The 17,796-nt window shown below is 41.8% G+C and overlaps 3 protein-coding genes across 4 annotated transcripts; 1 reads left to right on the top strand and 2 right to left on the bottom strand.

Moving 5' to 3' along the window:
• Nucleotides 1–1,101: 1,101 nt before the first annotated feature.
• On the bottom strand, nt 1,102–8,300 carry efemp2a (EGF containing fibulin extracellular matrix protein 2a). The gene is made up of 11 exons (XM_079556726.1): nt 8,119–8,300; nt 6,108–6,328; nt 5,375–5,423; nt 5,123–5,311; nt 4,618–4,740; nt 4,413–4,529; nt 3,967–4,086; nt 3,780–3,899; nt 3,574–3,700; nt 3,138–3,333; nt 1,102–1,905 (listed from the first exon to the last, which is right to left on the bottom strand). Exons 2-11 carry the CDS (start codon nt 6,201–6,203, stop codon nt 1,732–1,734), a joined length of 1,311 nt encoding a protein of 436 aa, XP_079412852.1. The 5' UTR covers nt 6,204–6,328; nt 8,119–8,300; the 3' UTR covers nt 1,102–1,731.
• A 1,159-nt stretch (nt 8,301–9,459) lies between these two features.
• On the bottom strand, nt 9,460–12,621 carry fibpa (fibroblast growth factor (acidic) intracellular binding protein a). Of its 2 annotated transcripts, XM_079556459.1 has the most exons (11): nt 12,444–12,621; nt 12,286–12,370; nt 11,872–12,070; nt 11,391–11,517; nt 11,178–11,278; nt 10,946–11,079; nt 10,531–10,639; nt 10,393–10,456; nt 10,236–10,322; nt 10,067–10,164; nt 9,460–9,595 (listed from the first exon to the last, which is right to left on the bottom strand). In XM_079556459.1, the coding sequence occupies exons 2-11, from the start codon at nt 12,368–12,370 to the stop codon at nt 9,526–9,528; spliced, it is 1,074 nt and encodes a 357-aa protein (XP_079412585.1). In that variant the 5' UTR covers nt 12,444–12,621; the 3' UTR covers nt 9,460–9,525. The 2 variants fall into 2 exon arrangements, with proteins under 2 accessions (XP_079412585.1, XP_079412586.1); XM_079556460.1 differs by lacking the exon at nt 12,286–12,370.
• A 2,796-nt stretch (nt 12,622–15,417) lies between these two features.
• ccdc85b (coiled-coil domain containing 85B) lies at nt 15,418–17,780 on the top strand. The gene has a single exon (XM_079556461.1). The coding sequence runs from the start codon at nt 16,107–16,109 to the stop codon at nt 16,707–16,709; it is 603 nt and encodes a 200-aa protein (XP_079412587.1). The 5' UTR covers nt 15,418–16,106; the 3' UTR covers nt 16,710–17,780.
• The last annotated feature ends 16 nt before the right edge of the window (nt 17,781–17,796 follow it).

The raw sequence follows: 17,796 nt of genomic DNA, 5'->3' as shown, positions 1-17,796 counted from the left end.
ATTGATAAATTTTATGTTGATGTTTTTATTGATTCTACTTGTTTTCAACTGTGAAGCACTTTGAATTGCCTTGTGTATGAATTGTGCTCTACAAATAAACTTGCCTTGCCTTGCCTTGCCTTGCCTTGCCATTTCAGATACACTATAGAGAAGGTGTTCGTTTATTATTTACAATTATTGATAACGCATTGATAAGCATCCGTAGCCACAGTTGTCATGGATTTTTACGAAATAATATCTTTCCTTTATGCTATTAAATCATAGCCTATTCACAAGTGCTTTAGTTTTAGTCCATCAGTTAAAGTGACATTTTGTTAATCCATTTAAGGACATTTTGAATATACCACATTATTCTTTCGGTAAATGGGTAGCTGTGTGGTGAGTTAAGCGTTTACCATGGAGCTGGATGACACTTGTTTGGGTAAGACACCTCATCTCAGCGAACAAAGCAGCCACTTAAAGATGGTGTAAAAAATAGATCTCTGAACAACCACGCTAAATAAATACCCAGCATGTTTGCGTTCGCTCTCTGTTGTCCGGGCCTCATTGATGACTATTGCTTTAACCGCGATTTGTGCTGTTACATTTGCTCAAAGTGGACAAAGTTGCCATCAAAGTTTCATCCCACAGCTGCATAAAGGGGAAACAGCAGCAACTGTAAGCTCACTTAGCAGCTCTGAGGTTGTGGCATCTCATACTCAGACTGGTTCAGGAGAGAACAGCTGTAGTGTCTGCTGCCCCCTGGTGGCCATTCACCGCGTCTTCGATTACGTAAAACCAGTTTCAAAGTGTGAGTCATCACCCCCCCTCAGTGAAGGAAGATGGGAGGTTGTGTGGGATGGGGCGGAGCGAAGAAAAAAATATAGCCCCTGGAAGAAGGGCTTTCCCCACTCTCTTCTCTCCCCCATCTGTATCTTAAGGTTTTTTTCCCCTGGTTTTGTGGATTCAGGCTCAGTGGACATAATTCTATAAATAGAAACCCAGCAGAGTCTCTATCAATCAGGTTTTGGCTGCAGTTAAAGTCAGAAGTGGGAAAACAGAAGCTGCCCCAAAGCACATAAGCTACATTTTCACAGTATGACATACCGAAATGCAAGAGCAAATGAGACAAAGAATGAAAAGTGTAGTATTTATTAAAGTTCCAATTACAAACAAAAATACGAAGTAAAACACAATGAGAGATGCGCGGGACAGCAGTGACGGTGTACATGACAAGTGTGGAGGTCGTGAGGTCTGATATAAGTGGTTACTGAATCAGGTGTGTCAACAGGAAACAGAGCTGAAGGATTTCAAAATGACAAACAAGGCAGAGCAGAAGATGAGGATGTAAACTGGTGAAACAGATGATTGTGGTGACGCCGGCGTGAATCATTTCACCTGAAGGCAGCAGAAAAATGCCACGCACTTTCATTTACTCTCACCCACAGCTGAAGTGAGCAGCTACAGGATCCCCTCTAATCTACAATGGCCACATAGCTCTTATATCGATGTGATGAATTGTAGACATTTTGTGCTGAGGAAGGACAAGCAGATTAAACACAAAGTCTGGCGGAGCTAAAAAGTATTTGGTGTTGCTTTATGTATGTAAGACACTACACAATCATTGTACACTGTACCTAGTTCAATATTCAACTTGAGGGTTACAGTTTGAAGTTACAATTTAAACATCACAGTGACTGGTTCGACCGCTTTAAAAACCTGCTTTTTGAGTTTTGATTGTTGTTTACTTCTTTAAAAGGTGTATGGGCCAACGTAGATGGACAGTCTCAAGGCTGAGCTGCTTTGGTAGCTGCCCTGGTAGCTGAGCAGTGGGTTTACTGACACCATCTCCAGATCTAGCGTGTACTCCCGAGGCCCAGAGACTGCGCGGGCCAAAACAAGCATGGCACTGATGTTATTTATTTGCTGCAAAATGACAAGAATATCAGTGAGTGTCTGTTACAGATTAATGAGATGGATGAAATAAGTTTCAGTGACAGAGCATCAGGGGTCTCAAGCTTTTTTCACCAGGAAAGCTGACTTTATATAATGACAATGATGGAACTACTCAAACTGTGGAATATGTATTTTTGTATTCAGTTTTTACTATTACGGACACAGGCTCATTCTAGAAACTAATCATTCTGAGCTTAGGCCGTTTACATGGGAGACAGCAGCCACCTAGTGGCAAGGCTGACACATCAGCCCATAGAAAGTTCATATTGTTTTCCTTTACATTTACCCAAGCAAAAACATGGGCAAATGGTTGGTATAAATATGGTGTCACATCTTAAAGTAAGCATTTATTTTTAGTTTAGTATCTGCTTTTGCATATAATACTCTTTATCTCAACAATTACCCTTTAACACAATTATTTTTATTTTTATTTTTATTTTTATTTTTATTTTTATTTTTATTTTTATTTTTATTTTTATTTTTATTTTTATTAATTTAACATTATTGGTTGCTAGAAACGCGCCTCTGTACACCTATGTAGGTATTCCATTAAAATCCTGTTTTCAGCTAAAATAAGCATTCATGGCATTAACAATAGACTGTATTTGTGATTAATTTACTGTTATCCTCATGGAAAAAGGCAGGGCTTGTCTTTAAAAAATAAAGACATTTTAAGTTACCACAAACGTTTCAATCGTAGTGTATATACAGTATACAGAAACAAAAGAAAAACACACAAAAAAAACCTCACAAATATATAAACTAAAAGATAGTAGCGTTTAACAACAAAAATGTCACACAGCGAGATGCATGTATATTTTTGCCCACTGGGGGATATCCAAAAGAAGATGTTGTTTTTGGGAGGGGGTGACATTTTTTTTTATCTTTGTTGCTTTATTTGTCTTTACAATTGTGTGTAAAGTGCAAAAATAAAAAATGTATCACAAAAAAATAAAAAGATGGGACAGAGTCCTAGATGGCTGTGAAGTACAACCAACAGAGGCCACTCGAGTACCTTTGTTAACTGGATACATCCACAGTTGGTTAATCAGGTCATTGGTTTCATAAAGGCTTTGGGAGGCTACTTTATTAAGGGTGCAGAGTTACTGGTAAAAGCTCCTGAGCTAAACGTTGGAGACCCCTTCTGGATACACAGTGTATATGATTTGATCTATGTATAACTTGTGTAATGGTTTCCTTACCCTAATGTAGAAATCACCATTTTCATCTCCAGAGCGAATACGGAAAGTGTTGTAGGCGCCAGGAGACACACTGGTGGCCTGGATTTGGAAGATGTCTGATGGGACGGTGCGCTCTGAGGTGATGCTCATGTAGCGGTGAACAATGGAGAATGGTAAGTCTCTGCAGGCAGGTTTGGTGACAGGGCACACACAACGGCTGCACAGAAACAGTAGAGAACTGTGTTTTCTAATGGGTCATTACACAAACGGCACTTCATAAATTAACCAGCAGATGGAGCAGTATGACTGAAACATTTAGCCCTCAAATACTGTATTGCTTCTCTCCTTTTTTTCCAGCATCCTTAATGAGGAAATATGTTTACACCTACCAATACACTTGTTTTTCCCTTTATCAGTTTAAATAGTGAAATGTTTTGCTTTGGTGGGTGTCACTCACTTCTCAGACACTTGGACGTAGGGATCTTGGCAGCGGTTTGTGTCGACACACTGATACCGTCCATGTATGTTCACACAGGTCTGTGTGTCAGTGCATTGATGCTCACCTGTTTCACATTCATTTACGTCTGTGGAAAAATGTAGATACATAGACTTGAGACAGATCGTCCGAAGAGGGTTATGTTTCACAGAGACACAGGTGCTTACCTTGGCAAAGTCTGGTGCCTAGCAGCTGGTATCCTTCCGGGCACTGGCAGGAGAACTTCCCAGGTTCATTGACGCACTGGTACTGGCACAAGTAACTTGAATAACTGCACTCATCAATATCTGCAAATAAACCATTTGCAATTATTATTTACTTGGAAACACAGTCCTATAGCAGCATAGTTTCTACCATTGCAAGCAAAACCATCCGGTCCCAGCTCGTAGCCCTGGTCACAGCGACAGAGAAAGGTGCCATACGTGTTGTAACACCTCTGTGAGCAGGGGGCACCCATGTCACACTCATTCACATCTGTAAATTGAAGAGGAAAAAAAGCACTCATGGGTGATACTGATGCACACTTTGTCTCTTGATAAAGTTAAAGGTCTAGTTAATTGTTTTCTTGAGTATGGGCATAGTACCATGTCAGTTACTATAATCTGTTCCATTGAATGAACAGAACATAGTAAATGAGACACTTAAGAATGATGTAGCCAATAATTGGAACAGAGTAAGTGTAGCCTGCAAAAATATGCTGGGTCATTTTCTACTCAGAATACATTTTTGCCAAATGTGGGGTTAAACTCAGCCATTGAGTGTGGGAGCCTCATAATGATGTGGGATGTGGTCAGACTGACCGATGCAGGAGCGGTTGTTTCCTGCCAGCTGGAAGCCAGGTTCACACTGACAGGAGAAGGAGCCGGGCACATTAACGCAGCGGTGCTGGCAGTACCTGTACCTGCACTCATCGATGTCTACGGGAGAAAGACTTCAGTTTACTAAACTCCAACAACAACATTCGCAGTTACTAAATCGGGCCGTCTGCAAGACCAATAAACTCACCAATACATTCAGTGCCAACTTTGCGGTAACCTTCAGGACACTGGCAGGTGAAGGCACCTAGCGTGTTGATGCACTGCTGACTGGGCTGGCAGTCATGTTCATCTCTCTCACATTCATCGACATCTGTCCAAAGACACAGAAGCTTTGAGGAATAATCACTTTGTGAGCAAAGCATCATCTGGTTTGGTTGAGAAGACAAGACACGCTTGTCCCCATTTGACTTGATGAGAAGAAACACAAAGATGACAAATCATATGAACGCCCCAAAACACAGCAGCTGCCCTTGTGTGAAATCTTTCAGATTCTTCCAGTCTGACTGTGTGTCTACCCCCTGTGAACACTCACTCACACCTACAAACTTGGCAGCATGCTTCCCCCAGACCCAACACCTGCCACATGTCCCTCACAGTAAAATCACACTTACGACGACATCAGCAGGACTTCTCGTGGCTCGTCCTATGGCCACCTGTTACCTTTGCCCCTCGGGGAGACGAAAGACACTCACCAACGCAGCTGTCGCCCTGCGGTTCGTACCCCAGAGGGCAGGGGTTGAAGGCCTCTGTGGGTGTGATGGGAGGTTCTGGGGCAGGGATGACAGAGGCAGAGCGTGGCAGGCACAGATACCCTCCATAGTGGTTAAAGCATTTCATCTCCCCTTTGCAGGCATCGGGAATGGTCTCACACTCATTAATGTCTGCCAGATAAAAATATGTTACGGTCAATACTTAAGACAGTCTCGGCATTTTAAAGTCTTTACCTTTGCAGTGTTCAGTCTGAGGGTCCCAGTGATAGCCATCTGTGCATTCCTATGGAGAGAATAAGAGTGTGAGAACCGTGTGGAAAGTTGCTGTGAGCCAAGGAGTTGCAAAATATGTTCATAAGACATAATAAATTCCTGTTGGCACAGCATGAAAAACAACACTAGCTCACTGAGGGGTTTGTTGTTCATGTAGCAACGCGGAGCCAAAGTGAACTGGAGCCTGTGCAAGCTTAAGTGAATGTGGCGTTCTCAACTACTCTCCTTTGGCCAAAATGTCACTGTGAACAGATGTATTTTAAGGCCAATGTTTGGAAAAAAGGAGTTACGATCATTTAAAAGAAAATATACTGCTGCAACCTGCATGGAAAATTAAATGAACGACTGAAAGAAACATGGAATTAAAACTAAAATTACCCCCTGCTATAACTCTCAAAGGCTGGAAAAGGCTGTGGAAATATGGGTGAGATGACGACGAGGAGGACACAAGTGAGGAATAATTTAAAGGTAGCGTATGCAGGAATTTAAATGAATATTTCATAACCATCACCCATCCATGTCCCCAGAGGTAAATCAAATCAAATATTGACTTCACTGATAACAATTGTAATGTTGATTTATTCACTTAATACCCCACCTTCAACTCCAAACATTAACAGCAAGTTAAAATGATAAACAGGTAATATTATCATAAGAGAAAGAAAGACATTAGAGAAGAGTCATCCATCCTTACCGTGTAGGTGTCACTTTCTGTGGGCGGCTGTGAAATAGCACTGTGGAGGAGCACGGACACACATACGCACAACGCCAACACACACACACTCTGCATATTAATGTGCTAATTGATGGGTGATAAAAAGGAGCAGACGACACACAAACATGCAGCTCCGACGGCCTGCAGCCCTTCACAGACAAGAGGCAGCACGTGAGGTCCACCGCTGCCAAGTGGGGAACCTGTCCGAGTGAGAAAAAATGAAGAAAAGAGTCAGAAATGTAGGCTTATCTTTGTGTAATGCCTGAACTGCGTGTCAGTCAATTGTTTAACAATATGGAGACATGACATCTGACACTGAGAAACACTGGCTGTTGGATTTGATTCACTGTTTATCAACCAAACTGCGGCCATGATTTGAGAATGATGAGCTCTATCCTTTCAGCCCAAAAAAAAACAAAGGGTGTGATTTCTTAGAAATGTTTGTTACTAACTGCTGCTATTGCTACTAGAAAACTTTGAAACAACAACAGGACTGAAGCATCTACCTACACCAGAAACAAGATTTAAATCATCTTGCCTCAGTCAATGAGTTTTCTGAAAACTAAAACTAGCGTTTTATGAACAAATACAACAATAGATACCGGTGCAGATACACAGTGAAACCAAGTGTAGTGTAAGTTTGCACAAAGTAGAGCAGTTGGAAACTGTAAATTGTAAGTTATAGTGTGTACGTGCGTGGAGACACGCTGGTACGCCACACACCACTTTTGTGGCACGGCTTATTGTTTTACTGCATGTTTAGACAAACAAAAGGCCACAGGGTTACGTGGACACTCTAAACATACTAACTGGATGACTTCACCAGCCATTTGTGATCCTCAAGCTGCAAAAAGAAATAAAGCATGTCCAGTGACCAGTGAAACGTACCAGCATGCAACCAGACAGCCACAAGTGTGACCCCGTGGATTGGTTCAGTAGTCCTTTCAGCCAGAAACAATGTGACTCAAAACCTCAAAAAGAAAAATGAGGATCAGTCAGAGTCTAGTCTCTGACTGGCCATTGGATGTGGACCGGGTGTTGGCCTGGTCCCAGTGCAGACTAAAGAAGGGTGGACTTCTGGAATGCCCCGCGGTGAGGATGTGGGTGCTGTTGTCAAGATGGGATACCCTGCCACCACTGTGGTTCCCAGACTTATGGGAAACCCCCATAGTTCTCAGAGAACAAATGCAGCCAAGTCTGCTGTTTATTCTCACCACTACCTCCTGTGCTGGAGGGGTCACTGAAATAGCTCAAGTTTTGAAATCAAAGCATCATCCTGGAGAACTGTTCCAACACCTGTTAGTCATACCGTTTATGCTTCATTTTGATACAAAACCCCTGCTGAACAGTGAACATTTACTGTAAATTAACACTTCCATGACTGACATGTCTGACACCTTGTCTTGTAGTGAAACTTGTTCTGATTGGTTATTACAAGTGACCTATAGCACCTGTGCCGTTATTGGTGAACTCGTTCCATTCCCTTCGCTCTGTAAACATGCTCCGAAGTGCTCAGAGGTGCTGAAGTGCACCGGATGGACTTTCCTCCATCTTTAGACTGACTCATTGGCGGCCTGTAGGATGTTGACATCTGTGTTTGTAGTTGGTTATAGTGAGCTTACTGCGCTATTGCTAAGTAGCATGTTCTTGTTTAACCATTCAGCATGACTGTTGTTTGCGTACGTGTCATACTAGAGAGTAACTTGAGACATGAAATTATGACTGTGAGTGTGTTCAAATGAAATATACTTGTTTTGCAATATACAGTTTGAGTCATTGACCCTCTTCCTGTCTACCCCATTACAGTTCCTGAAATACCATCAAAAGCAGACTGTAGGCCACATTAGCAGCTCATCCCAACATTCAAACATATCAGTGCAGCTGTAGCATGTTAGGTGAGCATCTTACCTCCTCTACAGCAATCATGATCTGACATTTTTACATGCGAAAGTAAGGTTCTTCACAGTAAATAAATAAACACTGAACTCACAGATTTGCCGTCAGGGCGAGCTGTATCTCACTGGCCTATCCGTGCTGGTCGTAGCTGGGACTGACCGGCAGAACTGGTGTCCAGAAGTGCTCCCTGAACTCCTGCCTGTTGGCCCTGAGAGAGTGAGTGGGGAGCAGGACAGCTGGAGCAGCTGAACACATGCAAAGGGAGGGAGGACCAACGAGCAGGAGACAGACATGGAGAGAGAGGGACGGCCCATTCTGCCCCCCCTGCCCCCCTGCACTGCCATCCTCCACTCTCCAAACCCCCTTGGCCTGACCCCCCAGGATGCAAATTCCTGGTCTGCGGCCCAAATACCACAATTCCGAATCTGTCCAAATCGCGGAACAACAGCTCTCAGATTCAGGCACAGGGCTCTGCCACATGCACCCCCCGTCCTGTTACCCAATGCCCCCTCCTCTGGTCCCACAACACACCTGGTTCCATTTAAACTAAACCTCTGCAAAACCCCAAAGCTCTCCCTCCCTTTACCACTTACCCCCCATCTATCTATACAGCCCAAATCACTCCCTTTTTTCCATAAAGCAACTAAAGCCCTTGCTCACCATCTGACAAGCAGAGTATTTTTAGCTGCAAAGAAAGAAGTCAATGGAATGTAGACAAAAATACAGTAGATAAAAAGGTAAAACTTAACAAAGAATCTTGGTGTAAAAATCATATAAAAAACCTGCATTATAATGTTGACCAATTTCCCGGTTCATCCTCTTTGTATGACTAGTGCATTATGTCATTTCCTTCTGTTTACGGACCATTGTTTTGCAAAAAGTTTGAGATATTTCATCATTTCCTTTTTACAAAATGTCCAACATCTATTTACGAAGTGTTGCCAAGAGTTTACCGCAATCGTAATTTGTATGCATGTTTACGTTTGCCGTCTGTGGGAGTAATTGACGTAATGCATTTTGTTGCTGCCCACTGTGTGGGGGTCCATGTAAATCTTTACACAACCCCCAACAGTTTATCTGTTCTCTGTCTGGGTGGTGGAGAGATGACAGCTGACATTACATGGCTTGTTGTTAAAAATCGCATTGTTAAAATCTTCCCAGGTTTGGCCAGCTTTATCCCCCAGTTTCTGTCGCCTTTGACCAAACTTAACAATTAACCATTGAACTAGTTTTATTACACATTTGTGACAACATCTGTAGTTCTGTAATTGTAATAATGACACTTCTAAACACACAAACTGGATCTATTCCATCATTTAATTGCCATGTTTAAAAAATATCGTCATTATAATATGAATACAGTTATAGACAACACTCATGTAAATCTGATATTATTTACAAATAAATGCAAAAAAACAAAACAAATAAACCTAAACAGTGGCAAAATGAAAGCGGACCGGAGAGGAAAACTGTCGGGAAGCACAGGGGAGTTCATCAAATCTCAGTCATGATACATTTTGAAGATACAGCTTTTCACGACACCCATGTAACGGTCCCAAACATTCTGGTGTCTGTTGGGTAGAAAGACAGTAAACAGGGTAAATTAAGAAAAACAATGCTGTATTTTGAAAACTAGTATTGTACATGTGGGTGATGACTAAAAGAGTGAGGCCCTCTCTCTCTGGCAAGTGATTGACAGCCGATTTCTTTCTATGAATATCTCTTTGTTAAGTGTCAAATGGTGGCAGCCTGTGTAAACCCGTAACTACATTCCTGAGAGCTTGCAAGAGAAACAAGGTGACTACAGTTTAAGAAATAGGGCAAAATAGTGTGACACCCACTGGCAGCAATGGGGCGCCAATATTAGAGGTTAAATATAGCAACTACGAGTGAGGCAGCAATTACAGGCAGCCAAAGAATATATGTTTCTGTCATCATCAGCGTGTCTTTAAAGTTTCTATGGTCTGTATTTTTAGCTCTGGATATCGCAGGCGTCTAGCCAGGCACCATATTTCAACTGATAAGCTACACACAGAACTTACTTGAATGTATCCAGTATGTGTGCAGAGTTGGTGTAGTGCGTTAGGAAGAGTCTCATGTCAGCAGCTGTCCACCGGTCTGAACGGCAGGGCTCTATAAACTGAGGGAGTAACAAACGATGTGGAGCAATTCTAATGACTAGTTATGTTACTCATGACAGTCAAACCACACCTTTTCCACAAGGTCGATGAAGAAGTCTCTCACATCTTTTGTGTTGGTCAGTTTCGCAGCAATGTTGACAAGACCTCTGGAAAGGTTCTACAAAAGGACGTAAAACAGTTAAGCACGGTGAGCGTGAATTAATGACAGAGCAGAGCACTTTCCTTACTTTGAAAGTAGCCTCCATCTCATTGTATGCCTTTGTCTTTCCCCGTAAAGCTGTACAAACAAGACTAAACATAAAAATATAGCAGTAAGGGTTAGATTTGTGTGAATAATCCTTATATTGAGTGTAAATATTCAGGACCTCTTGTGTTGATCCAGTAGGTCTTTGTCAGTTATCAATATTTTTAGCTCTTTTAGCTCTTGTAGAAATTCTTTATCAAGATCAACATCCATATCTTCCACCATGTTATCTGTAACAAAACGTTTGTATCAGGAAAAATTGACCGATTCACCCAGTTTATCTTATGTAAAACAGTCTAAATGACATGAAAATGTGGGCCTCTAGTGGTCATTTACAAGAAATGCGCTGTACTCTCAATACATAATATTTTTCCCAAGAACATAAAACAAATTTGTTGTGTGGGGGGGAAAAGCTATTACAGGTATTTAACAATAAATCTGGTTATTTCCGTATGTAGCATTGATTATTATTGCAATTTTATATTACTAACTTAAAAGTGGTGACATAATAGTAAATACTAAAGAAACATGCTCACCGACAGCACCCACAGTCCAATTGTTGATCAGCTGCCCAGCACAAAAGGCAAAATCTTGGAAAGTTAGATACAGCAACTTTCTTTTCCCCGTCTCAAAACGATTGTTGGCAAAGAAAACAATGGCAGCATAATCTCTGAACAAAAACACGTATTTCATTATTCTACACACTCTTTTTGAAGATAACATTTATGTGTGCATATTCTTCAGCATTAAAAGATATTTGAGCTTTACCTGGCTAACTTGTCTGACAAAATAAAATGCTGCCTGATGTTTTCCACTAGGGGTCCTTTTAGTTCCTCCACCACTTTGAAAACCCTCTTGAAGTTGTCAAACTATAATTGAGCACAACAACATAATATAAATACAGTTTATCATTCCTGATAGTTCAAAAATAAACCTTTTTGTCAGGCAGGCTCTAGTTTGATCAAATATGACTGTGCTCACCTGTCTTCTGCAGCTTTTGAGTGTCACACCAGTTTTGCTACTAATATCATCCAAGTCCTTCTTGGTTCCTTTGGAAAGTTTCTTTCCCAGCACCTCACGAACAAATGCATCATCAAAGGCATAATATCTGGAGAAAACAAAGAAGACATACAGTACATGCAGCGGTTAACGCTTGTGCCTCACAGCTAGAAGGTCCCAGGTTCAATCCCCGGCCAGAGGAGCCTGTCTGTTTGGAGTTTGCATGTTCTCTCCCACCACTAAAAACATGCACAGTAGACCAGAATGAAAGAGAGTGTGAGCGGTTGGCGGTGGTCGGTGGTGGCTACTACAATAGAAGCTTACCACAACTGATGTGAATGAATAAAGACTACAGTGTCGTGCTTTGAGAAACTTGGTACCTCTGGCTTGAGAAGCGCAAAAGTAAGCCATCATTGCAAATAATTCTGTCCAGCATTTAAGTTTCATGCAGTAGCAGCAGTACCTTTCTATAAGCATTGCTTGTCTATGAGGAGGAATCTGAAAAAGCAGCTGATTGGCGAGTTTGGCAGGACTGTGCAAAAGACGTTCACACATCTGAAAGGTCCTGTACTGATCCATTGTGTCACTGTGAAGCACATCAGCAGTGGCCTCACACTCCTCTAGCACACCCCCCTCCATGCGCACCCTCACAGCATCATTCACTGTAAGACACAACACAAGCAAAACATATGATGACAATGAGGTCAAGACTACAATTCATCTGATTTTAGACAGTGAGACTTTTGAGAGTAAGCATAGCTGACTTGAAGGCATTTTTAACACACATTCAAATCGAGTCTAATTGAATATTTTGGTTTATCAGCTTGATGAAGCTGAAGAACCTGGCAATGATTATGCTGTACCGTCCTGCCATTACCTGTGTAACCATCTAACCAGAGCTGATAGACCTCTTCGTCCATAATAGTGGTGTTGCCCACAAAAACATCCAGCTCCACAGCCATCTAAAGACGTAAAACATTCAGTTAGCCGTTGTAAAGCCATTATAAATGCACAAACTTCACCACCAGGTCATACCTTTAAGTAGTTCACAGGCTGCTGGGGAACAGATCAAACGACAAGCCCGGACTCAAACTTTGTAGACCTACAATTTGATTTTCATAGTTTATTGAGCCGCTTTGTAGCTCCTGTGATCGCTAACTGCAGTGCTAGCGAGTTTAAAGCGGTTATACTGAGATTGTTCGTGAATACTGCCCAGTAGTTAAGCTAGAAATTAGATGACGCTGCCGTTCGTTAGAATAGACTTAGCTTTCTTAAAAGAAACCCCTCAACAAGCGCAATGTCAACATTGAGCAGTATAATATCATATCAACGTCAACAACAGCCGACGCTCAGGACATACTTCCGGTTTCGCTTACGTCACAGGAAAGTACTGCACTCACGTGAATGAGATTTTTTAACAAGACTTTTCTTCATAGGGCTTATGACATTAACCATTGTTGCCCGGAATAAACTCATTTTCTCTTTTGTATAATAATAATAATAATAACAATAACAATGATAATAATAATAATAATAATAATAATAATAATAATAATAATAATAATAATAATAATAATAATAATAATAATAATAAATAATTGTTTAATCCATTACACTTGACAATTGAAAAATGAAAAAAAAAGATTGATTGTTTGATTTTAGTGTTACCATGTTTTAATGTGAGTATGTCTTTGCAAAAAATAGAATTATACACCCAAAGTCAAATGTTGTTTTTTTAAAGTAAAGACTGTAGGTTCTAGAGTTAGATAAAGCTGATCTGACTCACTGCGCCCTTGGCATGTCCAAAATTCATAAATAACAACAATAAAATCTGGGTAGAGGAAAAGTGCTGTTAAAAAACTCTTTAGTGAGTAAAAGACATTACAAAAATACACCAAAATTTGTGGCATAAACAAATCAGAACTAAAAAAGAGTATTTAATTTCAATGAGCGATGTTCAAATGTTTGAAATCTTATGTTTTACTGTGATTACCTGGTTTCTCAAATTTAATTTCTTTGTCTTGAGGAGTCCAAACCTTTCTCATTGAGGGCCGCATATTGAAGTGTGCGTAGCGGAATTTTAACCCTAGTCCCACACCTTTATTTAGGTTTGGAGCCTTAAAACCATCTCATTTCCACAATAGTTTGTTTAGAGGTTATAATTGTATAATTATGAAACTTGGCCTGAGGGCCGCATTTGGCCCCCGGGCCCTATTTTGGTCACCCCTGATCTAGAGCTTATTTTCCCCTCCACAATTTGTGACATATGGCTTCACAGTGAACTACATAGAGAAGGCAACGTGTCATACTTATGAGCAATTGAACCACTTGGCTCCTTGCCTGGTCTTGCTATATCCTCGTACTCATCTCGTACAGAGGGTCTGGATCTTCACAATTGAAACCTCTCTATGTTATCTTTATTTGGTAGAAAATAACATGCATAATTCAGCATTTGTTAAAGTGGTGTATTAGGTGAAAGAGTATTATATTTCCTTCTTTGTTTTCTCCCTCTGGCTGAGTCAGCCTTGACCATTTGTGGGCGTTCCCAGAGAGTCATCTGTATCTTACACTGGCAAGACACAGTATGTAGCTGCCGTGAGGCAGACTGGGAAGCAAAACTATGCCATCGGTTGTTCCAATCATTAATCAATCATACACACGCACACACAGACACACCACATAGGTAAACTGCCTTGCTCAAGGACAAGGTGACAATATGTATATAGTTTAGAGGTGGATTCAAACTGCTTCTGTGGTTCATTGCTCTAACTCTTGACTCACCTGCTAATCCCATGTCTCCCATACTGGAAGGCCAGCTCCGACCTTGCTTCGCTTTGATTGGGGGTTCTCAAGGTAGTATGGCAGAAAATACCATGTTGAGAACCATTGTGGACCAACTCTACAATCAATAAATGCACTGTTTGAAATAGAGCCACCACAACTGTGTCTGTGGTCCTATTTGTGGTTATGATCTGTAGAACCACTGTTAAGTTTGAGCTCTCCCTTGTTCACATCAAATCTTTTTTCTCCTAGAGTAGTCAGATTAAACCCCTCAGCTAAACCCCTCTGCCTGCAATCTCCAACAAATTTTAAACAATGGAGATAAATAATTTCAGGCGCCCTCAGTTTGGGGACAGAAAGCAGTCTTTAAGGGTACATTGGCATTATTCAAAAGGAAAATCCACAATCATTAAATAAATGACATTACACCAAAACAGCACTTTACTTTTCAATCAAAAATGTGAAACCAACAAATTCTTGCAGTGTTTTTTGTTGAATTCATAGCTGCACTCTGTCTGACCTCATGTGACATACAGATCAGACTCTATCCACGGCCTGCACTTGGCCGTTAACACCCTGCATTGTTGTGGCCTCAGTGTAACAATGAAGTTGGGACACGGGGCGGAAGGATGTGGCTGAATGCCTCAGCAGAAAAGCATGGAAAAAGCTGCCGTCACACTTTCCGCTGCTGCCCATGGCTCAACCAGTGGGAAGCCTATTTCTGTTAACATTTGCCCTAATAGGTATGATAGAAAGGGGCTGCGTTCGTTCACCTTTTTAGTTCAAACTTGAATGGTTAAGTCAGTAACAGAGAGCTCATTGGATGTCATGCCATGTGATTTTCTCCAATGAGGCACATCATATAGTTTAAGTGCGCTAGAGTCCTGACTGCGCATCATCCCTGTCAGTTAGCAAATCTATTATTTGGATGGTGACCAGACCACGCTAGAAAGCGGATGTGTCATAGCACAAACTCACTTCAAATCAAACGTGGACATTTTACTACCTCTGTAACTTCCTCATCATTTAATAAAATAAAATGTGTAGCGTTATTGTGCTTGGGGAACCTGGTCGCACCGCCCTATAAGTTATTATTTATGTATGATATTAGGTTCCTCGGTATGTTTATGAAAACCTACTCTGTATTAGGCCGATATAATATACTGAAACGAGTTATGCTTTTATGTTGTATGACTAGGGGAGCGGTGCGTTTCCGTCTCTCAGCAGCTTTACGCACACACTCCGCGCTGGGTTCAGAGCTGAGAAAGTGGCGGAGGCGGACATTGTTGTGGTGCTCCGGTCAGTGGCGATGAGCAGCGATGAGGAGCGTGTAGAGCCCTGAATTACGCTTCCCTTCGTTTTGCTTGGACTCGCTGAATGGAAAGACGTAATTGTTGCTGTTGTTTTTTTATTCAACCAAGCGAGCGCGATGTCAGCTGCGTAAAAAAAAACAACATCTGCAGGCTGCGCGCTCGGGCTGCTGGATTAAACCTTGGTGGATTCAGCGGGCCTTTCTATATCGTGCAGAAAAGCCATTAGGATAGACCACTGTGACGAGGTAAAATCAGGGCAGTCACATCCTCAGAGGCCTTTTCAACGGAGTGCGCTTCTTTACGAGCATGCACAATTGACATGAATGGGGTCTGCGGCGCGTTATCCTCCCCGAATTAATCAGGGATTTATTTTGTGCGCATCAGGTTTGATTTGCCACGACGGACGGAACTCGGATGATCACACGTTTTTTGCATCGATTTCGCCTGGCAGTGAGCGATACGGGGACTGTGGCGTCTGGAAAACACGACATGGCAAAAAGGATGAGCCCGATGGTTGTGGTCTCCGCTCCGTTCTCGTAGGGTTAGATGAAGAGTCGGCGCGTCGCATTTATTCTCAGGGACAAGTCAGTTCATATATCCCAAAATGAGCAGCGAAGGCGAGGTGTTGAATAGGGAGCTGTCAAAGGTGTCCGACGAAGACTTGCTGTCCTGCTCCAAAGAAGAACTGGTGAACCGTCTCCGCAAAGAGGAGACGGAGAAGATTTCAGCTTTGATTCAGCGAGGAAGACTAATAAAAGAAGTGAATAAACAACTGCAGGGACACCTTCTTGAAATCAGGGAACTAAAAGTCATCAATCAACGCCTGCAGGAGGAAAATGTAGAGCTGAGAGACCTGTGCTGCTTCCTTGACGACGATAGACTAAAAGTGAAAAAGCTGGCCCGTGAATGGCAGCTGTTTGGGCACCATGCTGCCAAGGTGATGCGAGAGGATCTAGGGGGCTACTTGAAGAAGCTTGCTGATTTGGAACGCTTGCAAGACGGGCTGGTAAAGGAGAACTTGGATCTCAAGGAGCTGTGCCTGGTGCTTGAGGAGGAGTGTGTCAGCCGGAGTGACTCTAGCCCCGGGGGATCGACAGAGCTTAACCTGCCCTGCATGGTGGCCCGAGACCTGGGGGACGGCAGCTCCAGCACGGGCAGTGTCGGAAGCCCCGACCAGCTCCACCTGGTGTGCTCTCCCGATGACTGAGGGCATGTTACACCCAGGACCAACTCAACAATAATGTGATGGACTGAACAGACTTATGGTGCAAAGGCATAAGGGTTTTCTGAATGCTGCTCAATCGGAGTGCCACTGTTTTAAATCGTCGCCACAGACATATTCAGGACTTTCCTAGGACATTTTGCAGTTGATAATGTATCTTAAATTTTCAGTGTTTTATAAATGTGTTTTTACACTTTGCTGATTTATTCCTTTTCAGTGGTATAACGGCGAAATCTGAAATGGGACCAAATAAGTGGGTCACATTCATTTGTCTCTGCATTGGGCTAACCTACTACTAGAACCTTGTTATTGCACTGGACTATGGCACGGATCTTTAACTTGTAAATCTGAAGATCTTTTCAATCCAGTTTTGAGCCATATTTATTCTATTTATTCTACTGAAAAACAATAGCAGTGGTCAGTTGTGGTAAAATGCTTTTGTTAGATTCCCATTAATGTGTAATATTTATGCACTCACATCCTCAGGACAGGAGTGGAGTGTTATGTGTGCATGATGATCACAGCCTCTGGGTCCTTTCAGGTTTACTGTGGTTGCTTGGTGTGAAATTTAACTGGACCTGACTGATGTCTTTGGACCTTTTTTCACATTTAAAAAGTCCACCAAGCACTTTTTTTAATTTAAAGTAAAATATTAAATGAAGGCGAGATAGTTTACAGTTTCTCTGGCCTCTGTTGTTTGGCGTTCATGTTTCAGACTGACTTCTTCTTCGACTGTTGTGGATGCTTATTTACACTGCTAAGTCTACAACCACCGACAATTTCTGTTCTTGCATTACCTGTGTAACTCCAAGATTACTTTGACCTACATGTGTTCTAATTTAACTATAGTATTAAATTGATTTTATATTAAGTCATAGCTGCACATCAGTTTTAAAAGATCTGTTTTGTTAGTTGTTTCTGGGCTATACTGATAGTCCCATAGAGCTTTACAAATACAGTGGACATATGATACCTTGTCATGTGTATTTCTTGTATCAAACACAAAGTACGACACAATTAGCAATTACACTTCATTTGAGAATGACATCAGTTTGAGGAGATATCCAACCAC

This window comes from Gobius niger, assembly GCF_951799975.1.
Source record: "Gobius niger genome assembly, chromosome: 5".
In the NCBI taxonomy this organism is placed as follows: Eukaryota; Metazoa; Chordata; class Actinopteri; order Gobiiformes; family Gobiidae; genus Gobius; species Gobius niger.
This window is presented reverse-complemented; position numbering and strand designations above follow the sequence as displayed.

What these genes read in the sequence shown, in the direction of transcription:
- efemp2a (XM_079556726.1), bottom strand. Translation starts at nt 6,203, where the DNA reads ATGCAGAGTGTGTGTGTGTTGGCGTTGTGCGTATGTGTGTCCGTGCTC. An exon ending in AGTTGGCACTGAATGTATTG is followed by an intron (nt 4,530 to 4,617) that starts GTGAGTTTATTG and finishes TTTCTCCCGTAG; the next exon opens with ACATCGATGAGTGCAGGTAC. An exon ending in GGATGGTTTTGCTTGCAATG is followed by an intron (nt 3,900 to 3,966) that starts GTAGAAACTATG and finishes GTTTATTTGCAG; the next exon opens with ATATTGATGAGTGCAGTTAT.
- fibpa (XM_079556459.1), bottom strand. Translation starts at nt 12,370, where the DNA reads ATGGCTGTGGAGCTGGATGTTTTTGTGGGCAACACCACTATTATGGAC. An exon ending in TCAAAAGCTGCAGAAGACAG is followed by an intron (nt 11,279 to 11,390) that starts GTGAGCACAGTC and finishes GCTCAATTATAG; the next exon opens with TTTGACAACTTCAAGAGGGT. An exon ending in CACATACTGGATACATTCAA is followed by an intron (nt 9,596 to 10,066) that starts GTAAGTTCTGTG and finishes TCTACCCAACAG; the next exon opens with ACACCAGAATGTTTGGGACC.
- ccdc85b (XM_079556461.1), top strand. Translation starts at nt 16,107, where the DNA reads ATGAGCAGCGAAGGCGAGGTGTTGAATAGGGAGCTGTCAAAGGTGTCC.